Source organism: Carex rostrata, chromosome 7, assembly GCF_964058835.1.
Source record: "Carex rostrata chromosome 7, lpCarRost1.2, whole genome shotgun sequence".
NCBI classification, from domain to species: Eukaryota; Viridiplantae; Streptophyta; class Magnoliopsida; order Poales; family Cyperaceae; genus Carex; species Carex rostrata.
The window spans coordinates 5,570,136-5,592,019 of record NC_135924.1 but is presented as its reverse complement, the minus strand read 5'-3'; the positions used below and the strand labels follow the sequence as shown (position 1 = coordinate 5,592,019).

The 21,884-nt window shown below is 32.6% G+C and overlaps 2 protein-coding genes across 3 annotated transcripts; one reads left to right on the top strand and one right to left on the bottom strand.

The window, feature by feature from the left end:
* The first annotated feature begins 10,773 nt into the window (after window positions 1-10,773).
* Window positions 10,774-16,340, top strand: NAD-ME2 (NAD-dependent malic enzyme 2). Of its 2 annotated transcripts, XM_078306091.1 has the most exons (19): window positions 10,774-11,308; window positions 11,552-11,648; window positions 11,745-11,863; window positions 12,035-12,202; window positions 12,304-12,432; window positions 12,541-12,601; window positions 12,684-12,787; window positions 13,216-13,299; window positions 13,442-13,548; window positions 14,125-14,230; window positions 14,529-14,642; window positions 14,744-14,809; window positions 14,912-14,984; window positions 15,075-15,161; window positions 15,251-15,305; window positions 15,403-15,474; window positions 15,569-15,631; window positions 15,720-15,834; window positions 16,043-16,340. In XM_078306091.1, the coding sequence occupies exons 1-19, from the start codon at window positions 11,174-11,176 to the stop codon at window positions 16,112-16,114; spliced, it is 1,827 nt and encodes a 608-aa protein (XP_078162217.1). In that variant the 5' UTR covers window positions 10,774-11,173; the 3' UTR covers window positions 16,115-16,340. The 2 variants fall into 2 exon arrangements, with proteins under 2 accessions (XP_078162217.1, XP_078162218.1); XM_078306092.1 differs by lacking the exon at window positions 11,745-11,863 and having other exon boundaries at window positions 11,061-11,308.
* Window positions 16,232-20,492, bottom strand: TET10 (tetraspanin10). The gene is made up of 11 exons (XM_078306093.1): window positions 20,353-20,492; window positions 20,072-20,266; window positions 19,244-19,298; window positions 19,087-19,142; window positions 18,484-18,531; window positions 18,351-18,399; window positions 18,188-18,271; window positions 17,983-18,050; window positions 16,903-17,028; window positions 16,736-16,811; window positions 16,232-16,614 (listed from the first exon to the last, which is right to left on the bottom strand). Exons 2-11 carry the CDS (start codon window positions 20,236-20,238, stop codon window positions 16,537-16,539), a joined length of 807 nt encoding a protein of 268 aa, XP_078162219.1. The 5' UTR covers window positions 20,239-20,266; window positions 20,353-20,492; the 3' UTR covers window positions 16,232-16,536.
* Window positions 20,493-21,884: the final 1,392 nt, after the last annotated feature.

The window sequence follows — 21,884 nt, the reverse complement described above, 5'->3', positions numbered from 1 at the left end:
CTACTCTCTTATCTTTGTTCTTCTCATTTTTTTCTAAATCACAGCCTTAATACATTGCATTGCACTCTAGTTATAGTGCTATACAAGACACTTCAACTTGTAGCTTTTCGCCCGGGTATGTTTGGATGTGTTAAGAATAGAAGCTATTTTAGAATAGCGGCTATTCGGAATAGTAATGTGCATTCAAACAACATTTTTGCTATTTGAAATAGTTAGAATAACTGCTATTTTTTATTTCTTGTAAATGTTGGAATAGCTACTATTCGAAAATGTGAAAAGAAGAATGATTATTTCTCGGATTTTCATCAACACAGTTCCAAAATGACATAATTGTCACTACTTTATGTTATCTCCACGTTGTGACAATTCGTTTAAGATCTCACTTGCCTATATCTCCTCTTAATTAGCACATTGTTAACACTATTATTTATCGGTTACAACTATTCACTATTCCAAATGTACAATCCAAACAACATTTTTACTAATCTGAATAGTATCATTTTCACACTAATCAAAAAATCACTATTTTTTCTCTATTCTTATTTACTATTCTCAAATTTCGTTATTCTAGTTATTATAGTTCCCATCCAAATGTACCCTTAAGTGCTTAGCATTGGTAAATGATAAATCGTGCCTACGCCTAGAATTGCAATGTTGTACACCAATAGAGGCTAAAATGAAACTGTTGCAGGAGCAAATGCAGGATTTTTGTCGAGGGGAGGGGGGAGGAGGGCCAGGGAAGGAAAAATCCATTTCAGAGAGGCCAAAAGTTCAAACTTTCGAAAAGTTTCCACTAAATTTTATGAAATTTGAAATTCAGAAGGGGCAATTGCTCCCCGTGTGAATGTGGGTCCGCCCTTGAATTGTTAGGTCCCACTAGCTTTCTTAAATATAATGTTTAATTTTAAAAAAATAATAACAGATTCGTTTAATAATTTAGTATAGTAATTTTGACACTCGTAAAAAATAATTTATATTTTTAAACTCTGACAGAAAGAAAAAATTAATACATACTTTGTATATAGAACATTCCTTCAAATTTGATCGAATATTTATCAAAAATAGGTATTGTCAAGTGTCCTTTATCTATAAAAATTTTCAGAATTTTATAATATTTTTGGTGTACATTAATTGTTATGATTGACAATGGCATTAAAATACAGAAATATAATTGCATTTTTTTATCGTTTAGATAAAATGTGTAATATTGGTTTAGTTAGAAAAATGTTTGGTCATTAATTTTTTTTGAAATCTTGTATATATTTTTTTAAATATGTTTGGCCATTAATTAAATAATTTAAAAGAATCAAAAGTTTAGTTTTCTTGATTTGGTAACGAAAGACCATTCAAATTTAAAGTTTTTAAATTTTAAAGTCGTTTTCAATTATATTCATTAAAAGAAATTCAAAGAGATGGACCATTCAAATTCATGTATACTAGAATTATTCCTGACATATAGAATCAAATATTCTAAAGCAATGAATTGAATTAGATAATTTAAAGTAACGTAATTTGTCACATGTTTCTCAAACTTAGGTGGTGATTTTCCTTTTATTCAATATTTGTTAAATAAGTTGCTCTTTTCATGTTAACAAATTATAAAAAAAAAAATATGATAAACATGATATTTTTTTATTAGAGTACTTCAGATCATATAAAATTTAATATAGGTCCATTTAATTTAAAAATTGACTTAACCAAATTTGATTTCAAAGACAACTCACCTGTTTTTGAAAGGTGAGAAGTGAGACAAATAATGAAACCGAAATGCAATTATTCGTTAAACCGAAACAAAGAAATTTAATATAACGAAAACGAAATGCAATTATTCACGTATTCCCTGTAGTACCGCACGGTGGAGTTTGCTATTTTACGATTTCATATGAACTTAAAAACAGTACCTATTCAGTCTAGCACAGGGTCATTATTATTTGTGCTTTGAGATTCGTGCAAAGTTAAAAGAATAGTCCAAATAATCTCACTCTATAGAACAGTGCCTCTGTATTATGAATTCGAGAATCTCCCCCTCACAGTAAATTTAATCTCGAGTACACAAGCAGGTAAATAAAAGAAATCAATGAACAATCCAACTAAATTTATCCGAAATAAATAATAATTTTACAACTTAATTTTGTAGGCAAAAATTGTTTTAAGTTAAAGCCACTTGTATAGTAAATTCTGGATCTAATATTTTAGGTCCAAGACTAGGTGTCTATAAAAAGCTTTAAATCCAATGTAGGTAATATTATTATCCGTAGAAATTATTAAAATTAAGATGTACGAAAATAGAAAGAATGTATTGTTTTCAATAAATTTAGAAAGATCTGACTCATTAAATTCGATTTATATATTATTGATCAGACTCAATGATTCAGATTTTTTTTTTTTTTAAGTTTGAATCCAGACCATCCAATTAGAGGAAAATCAACCTGGTCCACAGATGATCTCAAAAAAAAAATATAATATTTAGATCTTCATCTATTTTGAATCGATTCAATGAATCAGTAATTTCTATATTTGTTAAAAATAATACATTTTTTATTTTTTCTATGTTTGGATTTAATAATTTTTATGAATAAAAATTTTCTCTCGCCGCGGCGAACCTGAGCAGCATATATTTCCCTGTTTTCCACTTCTTTTGTTTCTTTCCCTTTGGGTCTGTTCGGCACTAGCAGAATAGTGGAATTGAATGGAATTAAGCTTCTATTCCTGCTGAACAGAAATTAAATGAGCTGGAATAGAAGGTCAGAATAGAGGACTCTTCCCGTATTCTTAATTCCAAGGAGGAGCTGGAATTGAGAATTGAGCTGAAAAAAAGTGAGAAACGGACCATTTTTACCCTTTACTTTGGTGATGTGGCACCTTTTTCTCATTTTAATACTCTTTCCCTCTTCTTCTTCCTACACGCTTCCAGAGGAGAAATTATTTTTCCTCCATTTACTCAGACGAATTTTTTCAACAATCCGTCGAGAGATTTACGAAATTAAGACTGCGAGTGAAATGAATGCAAATTGGTCTTTCAAATGAGATCCCTCAAGCCCTAGTTTCTTCTTCCATCTCTCTGAGGCGTTTCTAACTGTGCCTTACCGGTAGCTTCATGACGGTCATGTGCGATGACTAGTTCGCCGCTACTACTTTTATGCCTCTACCTCGGCCACCAGTTCACCACTGCCTTCTCCGTTCAATGTCTTCATGGTCCATGCTTCTACATGTTTTGACTGAGTTAATGAGTTCAATTCGATTATTTTGTATTGGGTCTGACTGTTACTTAAATTATCGTATATTAGGTTTTTTTTGCGAATCAGAATTAGAAAATATGGAGCACAAATACCTCTGTTTTTAGAAATATATTTAGAATTTGAGCTGATGTATTTCCCCAAACTCATCCTTCTCTCTTGTCCCATTAGCTACATTACAAAAATTGAAAAAAAAAAACGAAATATAATGTAGATATTTGGCCTATTAAATTTTGAGATGTTATCTCCAAACTGGTGTATGTTCTCTCAGCAACAGAGTACATTAAATTTATTCAAATATCTTTGTCTCACTTTGTTTATCTTTTGTTTTTTTCTTCTAATTAAAGTTTTTCATTGCTACATTAAATTTAGGTAAAGAAACCAAGTATGTTTCAAAACTCTAATGAAATAAATGTCAGAAACACTGATGTATAAAAATCCAGAAAAAAAAATCAATAAGGTTATAATAGTCATTTTCTATTGATGTTCATATTTAATAATTTTATATTCTCACAATTCCAATATCAACTTTGCCGAACATAATAATGGAATAGTGGAATATTCTAGAAGAGTGATCAATTCTCAATTTCATAATTCTTTTATTCTCCTCTATTCTCTTGCTATTCCATAGCTTGCCGAACAGGCCCTTTGGTTTTTGCACCGTGCCAGTAGGGTTCGAGCTTTGAGCAGTGTGTATTTGATATTTCAGTGCATCTCTTGCTTAGTTGCTTTACTGCTTACCTTTCTGTGCAGAACAAGTGCTTCGTATTGGTCCCTTCATTGGTTACCTGCACCGCGAGTAACCAGAACAAGTCCGTGCTTTATGCCAACCAATAATAAAGTCTTGCTGAGTTGCTATCAGCCGTCCTTGTTTTTTATTCATTTAATTTTTTTCTGATTTTAATCTTGTGATTTTCTATGGCACGGACAAACATAGAAAACATGTAGTAGGTAAATTCAGGAACTTTTGTTTTGGCGATTGTTTTTTTTTTCTAAAAAAAAAATTAAGATGTTAAAGGCTATAACTTACTATTGATATTCGTTACATTATAAACATGAAAACAAATTATATGCATATCATTTCTTTAGATATATAATTATTGAAAATAATAGCCTTTTGGCGTTTATTGAAATGATGCAAATATTATATCTTAAATATGCTTAGGATGAACTGAAAAATAGTGTATAAATACAAAAATTTTAAAAATAAACGAAGATTAATTGACCCCATTAAATTCATATGTATCCGCCTCTGATCAGAATCAGATTTTCGGCAGTAACTCAAATTTTGAATTTGGATATGAAACGTTCAATATGTTATGGCACAAATATTAAAGGGACCTAGCGCATTTCACTTCGGGTTGAATTAGTCCGAATTCTGGTCGGACGGTCCGGATCTAAACTCAAAATTTGAGTTACTTTAGGATTTACTATAGTTATAAGATTCGTGAATTATTCGTTTTTCTAGCGTCGGTGAACCGAATGGCGAATTATTCGGTTGATCGAACTTTTCATGAATTTTTCTCGAATTTTACAAATTATTCGTGAATAATTTACGATTTCTTTATGCTCTCTTCTAGAACTAAAATCTCCAATTCAGACTCAATATATAATTTCGAATCATTTTCAAATTATAATTTTTAATTCCGAACTGAATACAAATAATTTATTTGTCAGTTATGATCGTGAGCACAGTGAAAATGCCGAAATGGATGCCCTAATGCTCTTTCGATTTCCTCTGTTTTTGACTTTTTAAAAAAAAAAAAAATCCTCTGTTTTCTCCAAGCCACTTTAGCCTGTAGCCTTGCGCACCGGCAGCTTAGCTGCTTAGCCTTGGTAAGTTGTGCCTACGCCTTCAATTGCAATGCTGTATGTATACAAACATAGGCCGAAAGGAAACTGTTGAGTCCCACTAGGTTTCTTTATTGTTGAATTATATATCAGGTGTTTTAAATAAATAAAAAACTAATAACAAATTCGTTTAATATTTTAGTATGATAGTTTTGACAACCGTATAAAATAGTTTATATTTTAAAACCTGACAAAAGAAATGTAATAGATGCTTTATATAGAGCAAATCTGGCTTGTATTATACTCATCAAGAGAGCTTAGTGAATATAATTCTAAAATTTATTGGACTGACTTCAAACAACGAATTATAATTGATCTATTTCACGAACGATGCATTTACATACAGTTAAATATGATAAAAAAAAAAATAAAGAGTGAGTCTATGGTACTATGCATATCACGGGTTGGTCCGTGCTATGTCTCAATATTCGAGTTTTCAAAATCCTAATGGTCGATCCGAACCGTTCATCTTGTTCTCCATATTAATATGTGTATAAATACATTTTTTTCTAAATAAACGAAAGTCAATTGACCCCATTAAATTCATGTGCATCCGATCAGAATTAGATTCTCAGAAGTAACTCAAATTTTGAACTTAGATATGAAAAGTTCAATATATTATGCACAAATATTAAAGGGACATTTCACTTCGGGTTGAATTAGTTCGAATTCTGGTTAGACGGTCCGGATCTAAACTCAAAATTTGAGTTACTTTCGGATTCAGATTCCCTCTCTGATTGTGACTATAGTGATAAGATTCGTGAATTATTCGCTTTTCTGGCGTCGGCGAACCAAACGGTGAATTATTCAGTTGACCGAATTTTTTGCGAATTTTTCTCGAATTTTACAAATAATTCGTGATTTCTTTTTACTCCCTTGTACGACTGAAATTTCTTATTCAGACTCAATATATAATTTCAAATCATTTTCGAATTACAATTTTTAATCCCACCAAACAAATAATTTATTTGTCACTTATGATGAAAATGCCGAAATGGATACCCTAATGCTCTTTCGATTTCCTCTGTTTTCTCCAAGCCACTTTAGCCTGTAGCGTTGCGCACTGGAAGCTTAGCCTTGGTAAGTTGTGCACTTGTGCCTACGCCTTGAATTACAGTTAGGGGTGTCAATGGGCACGATACGGGTAGGATGGGAGCATTTTCATACCCATACCCACTAAGAATGATCTTACCCATACCCTACCCTTACCCATTAAGATTTGACCTTACCCTACCCTACCCTTACCCGTTAAAATTATCGGGTAACGAAACGGTAACGGGTGAATAACGGATAATACGACTATAATAATTAGTTTTATTATATTTTACAAATAGAACATCAAAACTCATTTATTTCGCACATATACAATGATATTACTAATAAAAAATAAAAATAAAAATAATTGTGCAATCAATTTCAACTAAATTATATTTTTTTATAAAACAAGAAAATTCAAAAACAAAAATATATCTTTCGAAAAAAATTAATTATTTAATTAAAGAACAAAACATACAAATAAAAATAATATGTTTAATATTTTTCTTACAACAAAAGTTATATACTAAATAATAAAAGTACTAATTAATTATTACTCAAATATTATCATATTATTATATTTTATATAATTACCCTATAGGGTAATGGGTACGAAATAGTTTTTACCCGTACCCTTACCCATTTAGCTAACGAAAAAAAATCCTTACCCATACCCATACCCAATAAGCTAACGAAAAAATTCCTTATCCACACCCACCTTATCGAATACGGTACGGGTCGGGTAAACGGCTAAAAGGGTATCATTGACACCCCTAATTACAGTGCTGTATGTATACAAACAGAGGCCGAAAGGAAACTGTTGGGTCCCACTAGGTTTCTTTATTGTTGAATTATTATATATCAGGTGTTTTAATTAGAAAAAAAAACTAATAACAAATTCGTTTATTATTTTAGTATGATAATTTTGACAACCGTATAAAATAGTTTATATTTTAAAACCTGACAAAAGAAATATAATACATGCTTTTTTACAGAGCAAATCTAGCCGGTTTTTTTTTTTAAATACTCATTTTTTAAAATATTTAATTAAAAATAACCAAGGTTCAGGTGGAATTTTAAAAATGTCCAATCCGTGGAAAAAATCCACGGTCCGGACATTTTTTTATAATATATGTATAATATATGTATATGTATATATATAATATATGTATATGTATGTATGTATGTATGTATAATGAGAAGGGATCAAGTTACAACAATTTTTGAGTTACAACAAGCATTTTCTACATTTTCAAAGTCCAAATCGTCGATCCAAACCGTTAGATTTGATCTCTACAATAAAATGTGCTTGGAGACCAAATTTTACATTTTTTGAATTTTTTTTACTATTTATTAAGATGGGTACAAAAACTAGTCAAATTCATACCATTGAATTTTGTACCCATCTTAATAAATAGTAAAAAAATTTCAAAAAATGTAAAATTTGGTTTCCAAGCACATTTTATTGTAGAGATCACATCTAACGGTTTGGATTGACGATTTGGATTTTCAAAATAAAAATATAGCGGCGTGGAGCACCAACTCATTTTACTCCATGGAGTAGCGTAGCCCATTCCTATATTATATTATATATACATATACATATATTATATTATATACACATATATTATACATATATTATAAAAAAAAAACCCAAACCGTGGATATTTTCTTTCTCCAAACCCTATTTATAGTTCAAAATGCAAAAAATAAAAAATAAAAAATATCCGGACCGTGAATTTTTTTCATGGGTTGGGCATTTTTTAAATTCCAGCTGAACCCTGGTTATTTTTAATAAAATATTTAAAAAAATGAGTATTTTTAAAATACTCGGCAAATCTAGCTTGTATTATACTTGATAGGGCCATGTGCCCAAGGCCCTTATAAAATAAATATTGGGTCGCAAAGAATAGCTTGGGTTGAAAACTACCTTGATGAACTCAACCCAAGAACAAGCAAAAGGCCCAAGAAGGATTGGATACACAGGCGGCCCAACCCGAGACGGGAGCATCCCGATCCAAAGTCCGGTCCAGAGTCGGCTTAGGATCACCTCCGGTAGTCGTCCGTACAGGGCGGGTGCGACTTAGTCACCACCTTCTATGCGGATGTCACCGCTCATTATGCGACTCCTGCATTATGCATATGCGGGTGCCACCACGTTTCACGCAAGCTTGGTCACTCTTATGCGATCCCCTCTAACAATTCTGACAACGTGGGATGTCAGAACTGGCGAAGGCTATTTAAGGTGAACAGTTAGATTGAATCGAGGTGGACACTCTTACTCCTCGAGACACGATATAGGGTAGATTGATAGTGTCTCACAATTCCCATCGAGTTCTTAATCTCGACTTATACAACTCGGACCGTCCCCTCGGGATGGGGCGCCACACACACACATGTACACATCCAGTGATAAAACCCATTACGGACCTCGAGTCTTACCCCGACTTAGGCCGTATCAATACTCACCAAGAGAGCTTAGTGAATATAATTCTAAAATTTATTGGACTGACTTCAAACAACGAATTAGAATTGATCTATTTCATGAACGATGGATGTACTCATGTACATACAGTTAAATATGATAAAAAATAAATGTGTTAAAATAACTTATAATATTTCATTTTTTTTAGCACTTGATTTTATACTAAATAAAGTTCACAATTTCAAAATTTAGTTTGTGCTCACTTGAGTAGATATGTTTCAGTTTTTCGTTTGAAACCAATTTGATAAATTTTAAAGTTTTACTAAGTTCTCTTGGTGAATATAGCACATGCTAGACTTACTCTATATAAAGTATATATTATATTTTTTTTTGTCATATTTTAATTTATTTTTTTATTATTATCAAAATTAATATACTAAATTATTAAACGAATTTGTTATTATTTCTTGATGAAGATAGCACACTCATCACTCATATAAGTTTCCTTTCGGCCTCTGTAGGTCTATAATTCTATTTATTTAAAAATTGATTTAACCAAATTTGATTATAGAGACAACTTTATTCACCAGGGTCCGAATAAAATTCCATATTACAGTTTCACTCTAAAACCAATCATCTCTACATCTAAAGCCTTTTAAATTTCAAAATTAACTAAATTTTGTTTTTCCATGCTAAAAAACTAAACCTGTTTTTGAAATCTAATTATTCTTTAAACCGAAACAAAGAAATTTAATATAACGAAAACGAAATGCAATTATTCACGTTGAATTGATCTTCAAAACAATCTAAGGGGCCTTCATCGAATGCATTTTCAAAATAAACGAAAACAAAATTATTTCACATCCGGCCATGAGCAAAGAACAAAATTGCCATTTGCAGCGTGGTCCAATGGAGAGAATCATTCCCTTACAATAAATTTAATCTCGAGTATAAGAAAATGCGAGGGGGGACAGCCCTGGATTTTGAGTTTTAGTGGTGATTTATCAGTTTCGATCGACTTTGCCATTTTCTGGAAATTTTTTGGCTCTCTGTAGATTTTAATTCAGGTTAAATTTAGAGTTAAAATCAAAATAAATTTCTTAAATTATGATTGATAATTAAAATTATAAGTTAGAGCATCAGAAATTACAAGTTGGAGTATTGAAAAATATAAGTCAAAGCATTATTTTTTTATAAAATATCCAATTAATTAATGAATTTAAACTCAATTAACTATTTAAACCCAATTTGATAATTTTTTTGCCCCTAAGAGAATCCTGATCCGTAGGTCCACCTCGGACCTCTAATTTACTTTATATATATCCGCTCCTGATTCTAATAATTTATAATTTCTTATTTTGTAGGTAAATAATTTGTTTACTTAAATTCAACTTGTTATCAAGTACTGTATAGTAAACTCTGGATCTAATTTAGTCCATCTGTCTATAAAAAGCTTTAAATCCTTTGTTGGTAACTTTATCTGTGCCGACGCGGCGAACCTGAACAGCATATATTTCTTTTGTTTTGAGTTTTGACACTGTGCCAGTAGGGTTTGAGCCAGCAGCAGATCTCTTGCTTTATTGCTTGCCTTTCTGTGCAGAAGCAGAACAAGTGCTTCCTATTGGTCTTTTTCATTGGTTACCCACACCGCGAGTAACCAGAATCCGTCAATTCTTATTAGTCCGGTGCACACTCTCTGTCCTCTCTAATTCCTCTTATGATTTTAATCTAAAGATTTTCTATGATACCAACAAACATATAAAACGTGTAGCAGGTCAAGTTCAGCAAAATCCTTTTTTTTTTTTTAACTTATTATTATTATTCATTACACTAGACACATGAAAAAGATATGTATGCGTATCATTTTTTTTTTCTAGATATAAAGTTATTGATAATAATAACTCTTTGTTGTTGAAATGACGCATAACAAAAAAAATTCTCTATATTATACCTGACATATTCTTAGGATGAAATGAAAAGTAATTTTGCAAGTCTTGTTATACCTATTTTTTTATTTACATTTTAGACATAAAATTTCCTAATGATTATTTGAAACTAATTTAATAGCTTGTGAAATAATAAAATTTATAACATTCGTTATTTTTAATTTCTAATAATTAAATTGGTTTCCTGAACTTGAAACAACACGAAATCTCGTAACTAGTATTTCACATTTTCTTACTAAACCGACAAAGTCAGCATGCCCTCCCATCAACAATAAAAGTCGCTCTTTGTACATTGCCGTGAAACTTCACGGTGAAAAAAGTATTTCAACATTTTTTCCTCTGTAGTCTGTACCCCCTTATGGAGCACGAATCCGATTCCTCTGAAGTAACTCAAATTTACTTTTAAATCTGAACAGTCCGATCAGAATCATGACTTCCATATTCGTTTAAAAGAAGATCGAACGGTCGTAATACAAACTTAAAATTTGATGTACCTCAGGCTATACAACTTTCTGTCGTCCCCTGATAGAAAGATAATAAATACAGAGTTGTGAAAGAGCAAAACATTAACCAGGGAAAGCTCTCGAAAGAGAAGCTTTTCTTATTCATTTTTCCACACTTCTCCTTTGATCTTGGACGGAAAGAAGGAGAGAAGGAGAGAAGGAAGAAAGGTTCTGGCAATGTGGAATCTAAGGCACCTAGTTCGTGCCACGTGTAATTTGAGGCAGATCCGATGGCTGTCGGCGGCCATCCCTGGCCCATGTATAGTTCACAAGCGAGGCACCGATATACTCCACGATCCCTGGTTCAACAAAGTAACATTTTTTTTCTTCTTTTTTCCTCATTTTTTCTCCATTTTTTCTGGTTTTTTCTGCTGATTCTTCTTAATTTAGCTAGAAATTGAAGTGAAACTAAAGCATGTTTCACTTCAATTGTTTGAAAATCCATTTGTTTGTTTATGAACTGAAAAGATTCTTCTACTTGAACTGTTAGTTTTTACCTTGATCGAGAAATTTTTTTCTTCATAATTAGTATAATATATGTATGATTTTTCTCAGGACACGGCATTTCCTTTGACAGAGAGAGATCGCCTGGGGCTTCGAGGTCTCCTGCCGCCTCGAGTTATGTCATTTGAGCAACAATATGAGCGATTCAGTGAGAAATCTTTCATATTCAATTTAAGATTTGTATCGTTAGCTGAAATTGTACTGCAATTTTTTTTTTTTTTTTGCTGATTGTTTTGGTATTTAGTGAATTCTTATCGATCACTGAAGCACAACACTCAAGGCGAACCAGAATCTGTTGTTTCGTTGGCGAAATGGCGAATCCTGAATAGGCTGCATGACAGAAATGAGACACTTTATTACAGGGTAAGGTACCGGTACCGGTACAGTACCGATGATGCCATACCCGTTTTTCCGAAAATACCCTTTGGTTGTTCATGTTTAGTTTATGTTTATTTGCTTTGGAATCATGGCTTAATTTGGCAATCTTCTATAAATAATAATAATAATTAATTATTATTTATTTTTCTATTTCAGGTTCTTATTGATAACATAAAAGATTTTGCTCCAATAATATACACACCAACTGTGGGCCTCGTTTGTCAGAACTATGGAGGTCTATTCAGGCGCCCACGTGGCATGTATTTTAGTGCCAAGGATAAAGGAGAGATGATGTCTATGATTTACAATTGGCCTGCTCAACATGTATGCTTATTTTATTTCCTCACTATAATTTAACTCTATGATTTAGCAAGCTAAAATCAAAGAAATTTGAACTGACTTTGTGAATTTTGGTTTGTTCACAGGTGGATTTGGTTGTGGTAACAGATGGTAGTCGGATTTTGGGTTTAGGTGACCTTGGTGTACAAGGTATAGGCATTCCAATTGGTAAGCTCGACATTTATGTGGCAGCAGCTGGTATCAATCCACAAAAGGTAAATCAAATCAAACTTGTTTTTATTGTTTCCTGTACAGCAACTGAATTTTTATTTTTATTTTTGCTGAGACAGGCTTTGTTTTCCTCATTGTTTTCTATTTTGCAGGTGCTTCCGGTAATGCTGGATGTGGGGACCAACAACCAAAAGCTTCTAGAAGATAAGCTCTGTGAGTAAGAGTACCGCCTAAAGCATTTCACAAATTGGAAATCCTTGGATCAACCACTAATGGTGTAATGCTTTCTTTTTAGATTTGGGATTAAGGCAACCTAGGTTGGAAGGAGATGAATACTTGGAGATAGTTGATGAATTTATGGAAGCCGTGAATGCACGCTGGCCCAAAGCGGTTGTCCAGGTATAAATTTTTTTTTAACTAAAAGAGCTTTTTGGATAATAAGTTAATAACCCATTTTCTCTATTATTTTCGCCTAACGCCTAACTGTTGGAGTAGTATAATCGACAAATTTGTTCCTGATTAGATGTTTTCTTTATCTGTTGGGGGAAACCGAAATCAAAGTAAAAATTAAGCAAGTAACAGATTTTATCCAACAGTGGATTCCCTCATTAACTGATGAAAAGGGTCTTCATGCAGGAAGGGCAATTTGGTCATTTTTCTTTGTTTAACATAGCATTTGGACACTTGGTTCCAAGTCAAACACAAACCAACATGTTCTTTGTTATTTGCCAATAAGCTGAAACATTTGGTTTAATGTTTCAGTTTTGAAAATATAATTGTTGTGTTGGAATTATAGATTTATTTTGATTTTTCTGGTAATACTGCAGTTTGAAGACTTCCAAATGAAGTGGGCATTTGAGACCCTACAGAGATACCGTCAAAAATTTTGCATGTTTAATGATGACATCCAAGTTAGTGAATTTTTATTCTTTTACGAGTATTCACTCCTATTTTTATCATAAATGGCAATCAACTACCAATATTTTGTCTTTATAAATTACATTAAATCAACTACGCTACAGTAATCTCCCAATTCTTTTTCTTATGTAATAGGGAACTGCTGGTGTTGCTCTAGCGGGACTATTTGGGGCTGTAAGAGCACAAGGCCTACCTTTGAAGGACATTGTAAAGCAGAAAATAGTTGTTGTAGGCGCTGGAAGGTATCTCTAGTCTTTGCCTATCACCCCTAATTGTCAAATATGGGCAACATATAGCCCAATCGTCCCTCATTTCCAACCCAATTTTGTTCCAAGCAATCCTCAAATTATCTTCATTCATGCAATTACATCAGTTAACTTGAGTTATCCCCATTAACAATCAATTTTTACCCAATTTAGCCTCAGTTTATCTTGTTACTGAAATTAAGCAACAAACTATTTATTCCCTCTCCAAAACAGAAAGAATGTAAGTCTCCTAATTGGTATGTTTCCAAGGGCAGATGGGTCATTTCTCTACATACACAATGACATTTAGGTACATGCTTGTGTAAGAGTCAGAAGGATAGAAATGACCATTTGCCCTTGGAAACCGACCAATTAGAAGATTGATATTTATCTGAAACATGCTACATATTTTTTATTTTCTTAATAAAGGGTAAAATGGTATCTATGAGCATCGAAATGGGTAAATTTGTGTGTTTTTGAAATTTAGAAGGATAAATACATAATTTCATAGTTTTTGAGGGGTATACATGAAATTCCCCTTTAATTCTAATGGTATTCTTTTTCAAAATTCAGTGCGGGTATAGGAGTGCTAAACATGGCCAAACAAGCTGTTGCCAGAATGCTTGGCACTGATCCAGCAACTGAACCCAATTGCCAGTTCTGGCTTCTTGATAAAGATGTAATTTCTTTCTTTCTCCTTGTTGTATTTTCTTTGTTCTATCGAGGTTTTCATGGTATCAGCATGTCGTCAGTTGGTTTTGGGTCCATCCATTTTGCTTTGTTCTATTAGGTTTTCCTTGAAGTTGGGCTTGATACTTTCATTTTGTAATATATAGTTTTTGCCAATTATTCAATCAAAAAGTTGGACCCACCAACAAAGGCCATCTTGTCAGTTTATGCAACAATTTGATTATGTACTGCATGGTACCAAATTTTTTGAGGAAAAAATGTATTGATATTACTGTTATTCCTCTCAGGGTCTTATCACAAAAGAAAGAAAAAATCTTGACCCAACAGCCGTTCCTTTTGCTAGAGGCTTTGGTACAGAGGAGATCGAAGGGCTTCGAGAAGGGTCTTCTCTACTAGAAGTGGTATACAAATAAAAATTGTCTATGCTTCTTATCTCTAGTTCTTACTTTAGACTTTAAAGAGTGTAAATTGAATTACTAGCTGTTAATTATTGACTAATTAGGTCAAGAAGGTGAAGCCCCATGTGCTTTTGGGTCTCTCTGGAGTTGGAGGGATTTTTACGGAGGATGTAAGGATAATAACTATGTTGCATTTTTTTTACTATATACTATATTTTTGTTACATTGCATGGATTTAATGATCACATTTGGATTAAATAATACTAAAACAGGTACTTAGGGCGATGAAAGAATCTGATTCTCCGAAGCCTGCAGTCTTCGCCATGTCAAATCCAACTACTAACGGTTTGCCTAACTGATACATTGTCATATCCAAAAAAAAAAATGGTAACTTTTAATTATATTTACAAACTGATCTATGTTGCTTCGAATCAGCTGAATGCACCCCTGGTGATGTATTTAAGTACGTTGGGGAACATGCAATATTTGCGAGTGGAAGCCCTTTCAATAATGTCCTTTTGGGTATGATATCTCCACATCTCTTTATATAATAATTTTTGTATATTCACACATGTAATCTGTCTCTCTCTCTCTCTTTTAATGTGAAACAGAGGATGGTAAAATGGGATATGTAAACCAAGCAAACAATATGTACCTGTTTCCCGGGTACAAGCTTATGTCCTTTCTGATCTGTTTGATTTAATCTATTAGCCGATGCAATTATTTATGATCTAATTTTTGGATGATATTTTCCAACATATAGAATTGGTCTAGGAGCCCTTCTTTCTGGTGCGCGACAAATTTCTGATGGCATGCTCCAAGCAGCTGCTGAGTGGTATACACCTTATTTATCTATGTATATTATTCGTTTATTGCATATGACGTTTGCGTAGATATGCATCAATTGTTCTTTTTCTTGTTTTCTGTAGTTTGGCATCATATATTACAGATGAAGAAATTAAAAAAGGGATCCTCTTCCCTTCTATTTCTAGGTAAATTGATTTCGACTGTATTTCTGTTCAGTAATATGACATTAAGATTAAAAAAAGAGAGAATAATATGGGTTTTCTTATAATGCAGCATTCGGAATATAACTACACAGGTAGCAGCAGCAGTTATTAATACTGCCATTTCAGAAAAACTCGCTGAGGGGCACGGTGACGTTGGTTTGAAGGAGCTGGACAACATGTCAGAGGTGAAAATTTATCATTTGCTTGTATTTATCTTTTGACGACCCATTTATGAAGTTAAAGCAACTAAATGTTGCAACACTGATAAACACTTCCTTTATACTTTAATAATCACTTAAGCCTTCAAAAGTTCCTGAATATACTGGTACTGGCATTGGTTTAGTATACTAAGTTATTAACCAAGGTTTGTTCTTTCATTGTTTTTTTTTTCAGCGAGAGATAATTGAGTACGTCGCTCGCAATATGTGGTTCCCAATTTACAGCCCTTTGGTTCATGAAAAGTGAACAAGTATCTGCAATTTGCATCTCCTTGACATAATTGCTACACGATTTTTTATTTGTCAGTGCCTATGAAATGGGACATGATTTTTGCCATTCAATAGTAGGAGAGGTATCTTATGATTTATCTCATGTCAAACCATGAGGTTGCACGCATGTGAACAAACTCGTAAATACATTATCTCCAAAAAATTGTGCTACCCAATACAAATATGAGAACTACCTTGAAAAAGATTGATAGCCATCTGATTTTTTTATCGGTATTTTACGAGAATGTTAAATTACATGTCAACTTAACAAAAGAATAAAGGCATTCTCTAGAAAAATTGGAAAATTTCGAGATATCATAAAGGGAATGGCAACAACACGAGAGCAATGCTGCTTTCTCGATCCAGTCGGAATTCATCTCTTTTTTCTGCCAGACAAATTTATCTACCGCGTACTTTTGACGGGTCGCTCCTTGCAGCATTCCTTCTGGCACAACAGCCAACGAAATATACAAATGACTGAAAAGTGAAAACAAATGCAGAGATGAATTAATTAGTTATTGCCATCTAAACAGTATTCTCTCCAGGTTTTGATTACTTCTGTACCAGAAAGTTATAATTTACTGGTTTTTTTTAATACCAAGATAACAAATAAGATGAGATTGAAGATAGCAACAACTCGCCACTCGACTTTCATGTATTGTGCTACTCCAGCTCTGATATTAAAAAAAAAAAAAACAATGATTATAAGTTTACAACTGAGAGATAAGATAAATGCATTGTTCATTTTTAAGGATTGGTTCTTACTTGCAAGAATTACAATCGTAGCATTTAATGGATTTGTCGTTCTTGTAAAGCTTGCAATCTTTATTTGAGCTCACTGGTTTGTAGCTCAAGTCATAGTAGGATGCATTGATCATTGGGTATCCACACCTGAAAAAAAAAATATATATATGTAATGCAACTTTTGAGCTAAAGCGATCAAATTTTAAAATAAAAAAATTCAGTGTTCCAAGTTGCAATTTTGATGGACCGTCTGATCAGAATCTGGGTCCCTATAATATTTGTGCCAAAGCAGACCCGACGGTCCAGATCCAAACTCAAAATTTTGGTTACCTTAGGTGATGAATTCCAGAATGTCCATAGAAAAAAAAAACCATTTTAAAAACTGTACCAAACATTTATATTAGACCTAATGATGTTATGTCATGACGAAAATGGTACCAGTGTATAACCATGTTTTTATGGTATATAATATCGCACCTAAACTTCACAAAATTATATGAGGTGGCAAATCGTATATAGACCAATGAAGATGCATTTGAGCTAGTGTTGGCCATGCTTTATTTACTGTCACTCAGGTTTAGTGGTAAATATTACATCTTATTTAAGAAATACAAGATTTCGTGTATGCCCTTCAAAAAATTTTAAAATTATTTACAAGTAAAATCTATTATATCATATTTATCTTTCTAAATTAGAGGAACTTTCAAATTTATCCAATAGAATTTTAAGATATTTAGTAAATATACCCAAATCTCAAATTAACTATGTTGAAACTAAAATGATAACCTTTAGTTTTTGAAGGACCACAAGGGCAAAATGTAAATTATATATAGAAGATGACTAATTAGGTAAATATAGTGTTTTTCTAATTTTGAAAGTTATATATGATATAAATTTTGGAGAGAATAATATCTAGTTTTGATGTTTTCTGGAGGCATGCATGAAATTGTGCCTAAAAGGAAGGGAACTAGGCATTGTTTGGACGTCTATTTTACACAGAAGATAAACATTAATATTTTAAGTAAAGTTCTTATCTAGCAAGATTAATCAACCATTCTTAGTATTATTTCCATAAACAAATAATTACAAGTAGATACCTACTCTGATGGTGGCCGACAACAACCTGCCTCAATAGGGCTAAGTTCAGCATGCCTATATTCCTTCAAGAACTGTACAGATATTTAACTCCATCAAGACTAAAAAAATCAAAAGAAAAAATAGCGTTGCGTAATTGTAATGAATTATTGTCAAGAAAATACCAGTGCATATTTAGTAAGATAGTAACTAACATTTATGTAAAACTGACCTTGTATCTCTTGGACAAGCCATTGCAGTCATCCGACTTGACAAGGCAACTTCTCAAGTGACTCCAATTATCAGTGTTGTTTAGCTTTAGTTAAAATAAAATGTAAGTTTAGAATGATGTCACGGTAATCTCACAAGAAATATGAACGTGTGGCAGTGCTCACCTGCTTAATGAACCAAGAACTATAGTCTTCAAGATGATACTCTTTGTACCTAACAAAGAAAGAACAGAACTAAGCAAAATATTAATTGGTGGTAAAGATATTGAGAATTGCATTACAATTTGTATTCCCCTACCTAAGTCCAGGAGCAGTATGACCAGATCCTGTGTTTGTTATAATAAACCTGAAAAAAAAAAATCATGTTTATCAAGATTGATTTTCTATTATATATACTCATTTGTGAGAATCAACGATCTTTTTTTTAAGAAATGAAAAACTCAATTAATATTATAGAATGAGGCTATGGTACTATGCATACCGCAGATTGGTCCATACTATGAATCAATATTTCAATTTTCAAAGTCCAAACAGTCAATCCGGATAGCTCGACACAATCTCCATATGAAAATGTACTTGCATACTAAATTTTATATTTTAAAGAATTTTATTACTATTTTTTAGCTAAAAAGAAAATCACTACTTTTGAATGGTCTAGAACATTTTGATCAAGTGATTTTCTACCTATTTAAAAAATATAAAATTTGATTTATAAGTACATTTTCATACGGAGGTCATGTTGAACGGTTCAGATCGTTTAAACTTTAAAATGGAGGCATTGATCTATAGTACAGACCACCAATATGCGCTATGCATAGTACCATAGTCTCACTTAATATTATAAGCTTTAAAGCTTATCATATGATAATAACAAAGTTTTGCACAACTACACAACACTTACGCTAGCACGGTGAAAACCATGATGGTTACCAAAACAACGAACAACAACACGAGATACTATAAGAACAGTGTCAAGGTACTTCAAAACTGAAAAGCAATAATTTGAAGAAATTGTGCTAAAAATAAAAATGATGTATCATAAAAAGATTAAAGGATACTGTCCAAAGCAACAGTGAGATATTCTTCCAAGCACCCAGAAACCCGATGAAAGATCTGAAATATACACAATTCATACTTAACATTATAAATAAAGAAATATACAACTAGGTATTAATTAACTGGTTCATGCTGCATGCATGCACGTTACATGTAGGCCAGATTTGGAAATTTATTTAGAATTTATTTAATTTATGCTTAATCCAATTTTACTATACAAAATCTACTGCTAGAATTGAAATGGCAGTTACTGTGTCCTTACTGATCTATGCAATGCTGGTAGATAGTAAAAAGTACTGGTAAAAAAAAAAGGCAATTTAGCCTCAAACATCCTCAATTCTACATTTGGCACTTGATTTAACTAAAATTTGCATAAATTTACCCTCAATTTTGGCAACATATAGCTACATATACTCAAATCACCCCTTGAAAAAAAAATAAAAAAACAGAAGTCTGTGGCCAACTATTAGTCAGACTGGTATAAAATCAATTCAATTACAGGAGACCAAACAGTGTCAGACTACCAGTAATTAATTAACAAATCATTAAACTTGATAATTATTTATTAAAATGCTTGAGAAGAATCAAACCGCGAAACCCTCAATTCTACATTTGGCACTTGATTTAACTAAAATTTGCATAAATTTACCCTCAATTTTGCCAATATATAAAGCTACATAAACTCAAATCACCCCCTGAAAAAAAATAAAAAAACAGAAGCCTGTGGTCAACTATTAGTCAGACTGGTATAAAATCAATTCAAGTTCAACAACAGGAGACCAACTCAGTGTCAGACTACCAGTAATTAATTATTTATTGAAAATGCTTACATGAGAAGAATCAAACCGCCAAGCCCCATGACTGGGATTGTCAACGATCTCTTGCACTCATCTTCGTGCGAACTCATCCAAATCCCAAAACCAATCACAGCTAACGCTAATATCATGGTGAAAAAGTTGATCCACCTAATTACAAAGATGCTTGTACTGGTGCTCATTTTTCGTCTCTATCAGGTGCTAGTGCTACTGAGACAGAGAGAGATCTAGGGAAATTTTCGATTGTTTAAGCTGGGAATGAACTAGATAAAGAGCCGAAGAGAAGAAGCATCAACCTGATCTAATGGAGACAGTAGCTAGAGGCTAGAAGACTAGAACTACTCTACTCTTGCTCGTGACTTACAGCTTTGCTAACTAATTGACATCATCACATGCTTTGCTCCATACAATACAAATAAAAAAGGAAGGTCGGCTTAATCAGCCTCACTGACTGGTAAGCTAATACTTTTGCAGTTTCGTCCTTACCGTTTCCAATTTAACGAAAAGTACCCTCACTTAAGATTTGAGAGTTTCCTCTCCAATATTTGTAAAAGGTTTCCTTCACTTGACGGTTTCAGATTACTCTCATCCACTTTGAGATTCGGGCTAGCGCAGGGGCAGTATTATTTGGGCTTTGAGATTCGTTCAATGTCAATATAACGTTCCGGATCCACTTATTCTAAAAGATTCCCTTTTACGGTACCGGGGAGGATGTGAATTCCTTGCGATTTGGATTAGGGGTACCGCACTAGGTAGAATGAGAATGTTGGAAACACCTTTGCTTAAATTAGAGGGCGTTGGTTTGAGATTCGTGTCGGGTTAAAAGGAACGATACAGATCTCATTCTATTCGGTAGGAGTACAGCATCGTCCACACTGGATCCAAGGCCCGGATTAGGAGGGTATAGATATTGACAGAGTATCTTTTGCTTCGTGCAGCGGACGAAAAATAAAGCCGAAACAGATTTGCAGATGACTTGTGCGTTTCATAAAGTAAAAATCACTCTGTCAATACTTTTTTCCGATAGGGTGTCCCTCCTCAAATTGAAAAGAAATAATTTGAAAGTGCAGCTGGACATGTCGGACTGAACTGGACCCATTATTTTTAGGGCAAAGGCTTCTATGGACATAAGGACCTATTTGTAAAATGAACATATTTTTATTTTTAAAGTTCAAACAGTCGATCCGAACCGTTCATCTTGTTCTCCATATTAATATGTGCTTGGAGACCAAAGTTTACATTTTTCTGAATTTTTTTAATATTTATTAAGATGGGTACAAAATTCAATGGTCTGAATTTGATATTTTTTGTACCCATCTTAATAAATAGTAAAAAAATTCAGAAAAATGTAAAATTTGGTCTCCAAGCACATATTAATATGGAGAACAAGATGAACGGTTCGGATCGACTGTTTGAACTTTGAAAATAAAAATATGTTCATTTTACAAATAGGTCCTTATGTCCATAGAAGCATCACTCTTATTTTAGATTTTAAAATTACGGTGGCGGTGCGTATAATGTTTGTGCTGTTTGTAATTGTATGGTTTTATGGGCGGAAATAAAATTTGAGGGCCCGTCACATTGTTTCATGTCTTAATTATATTATAATATTTTTATTTTTTTTAAAATTTAAATAAAATATCTGAACCGTTTAAATGACATCTACGATAAAATAAGTTCATAGATCAAATTTTCTATTTTTTAGATTTTTTTTACTATTTTTTAAGATATGTACAAAATCACTGAACTGCTAAAATGATAACCACGTTAAAATGTGTTTAGAGATCAAATTTTATAGTTTTTGAAAAAAATTTACTATTTTTTAAGA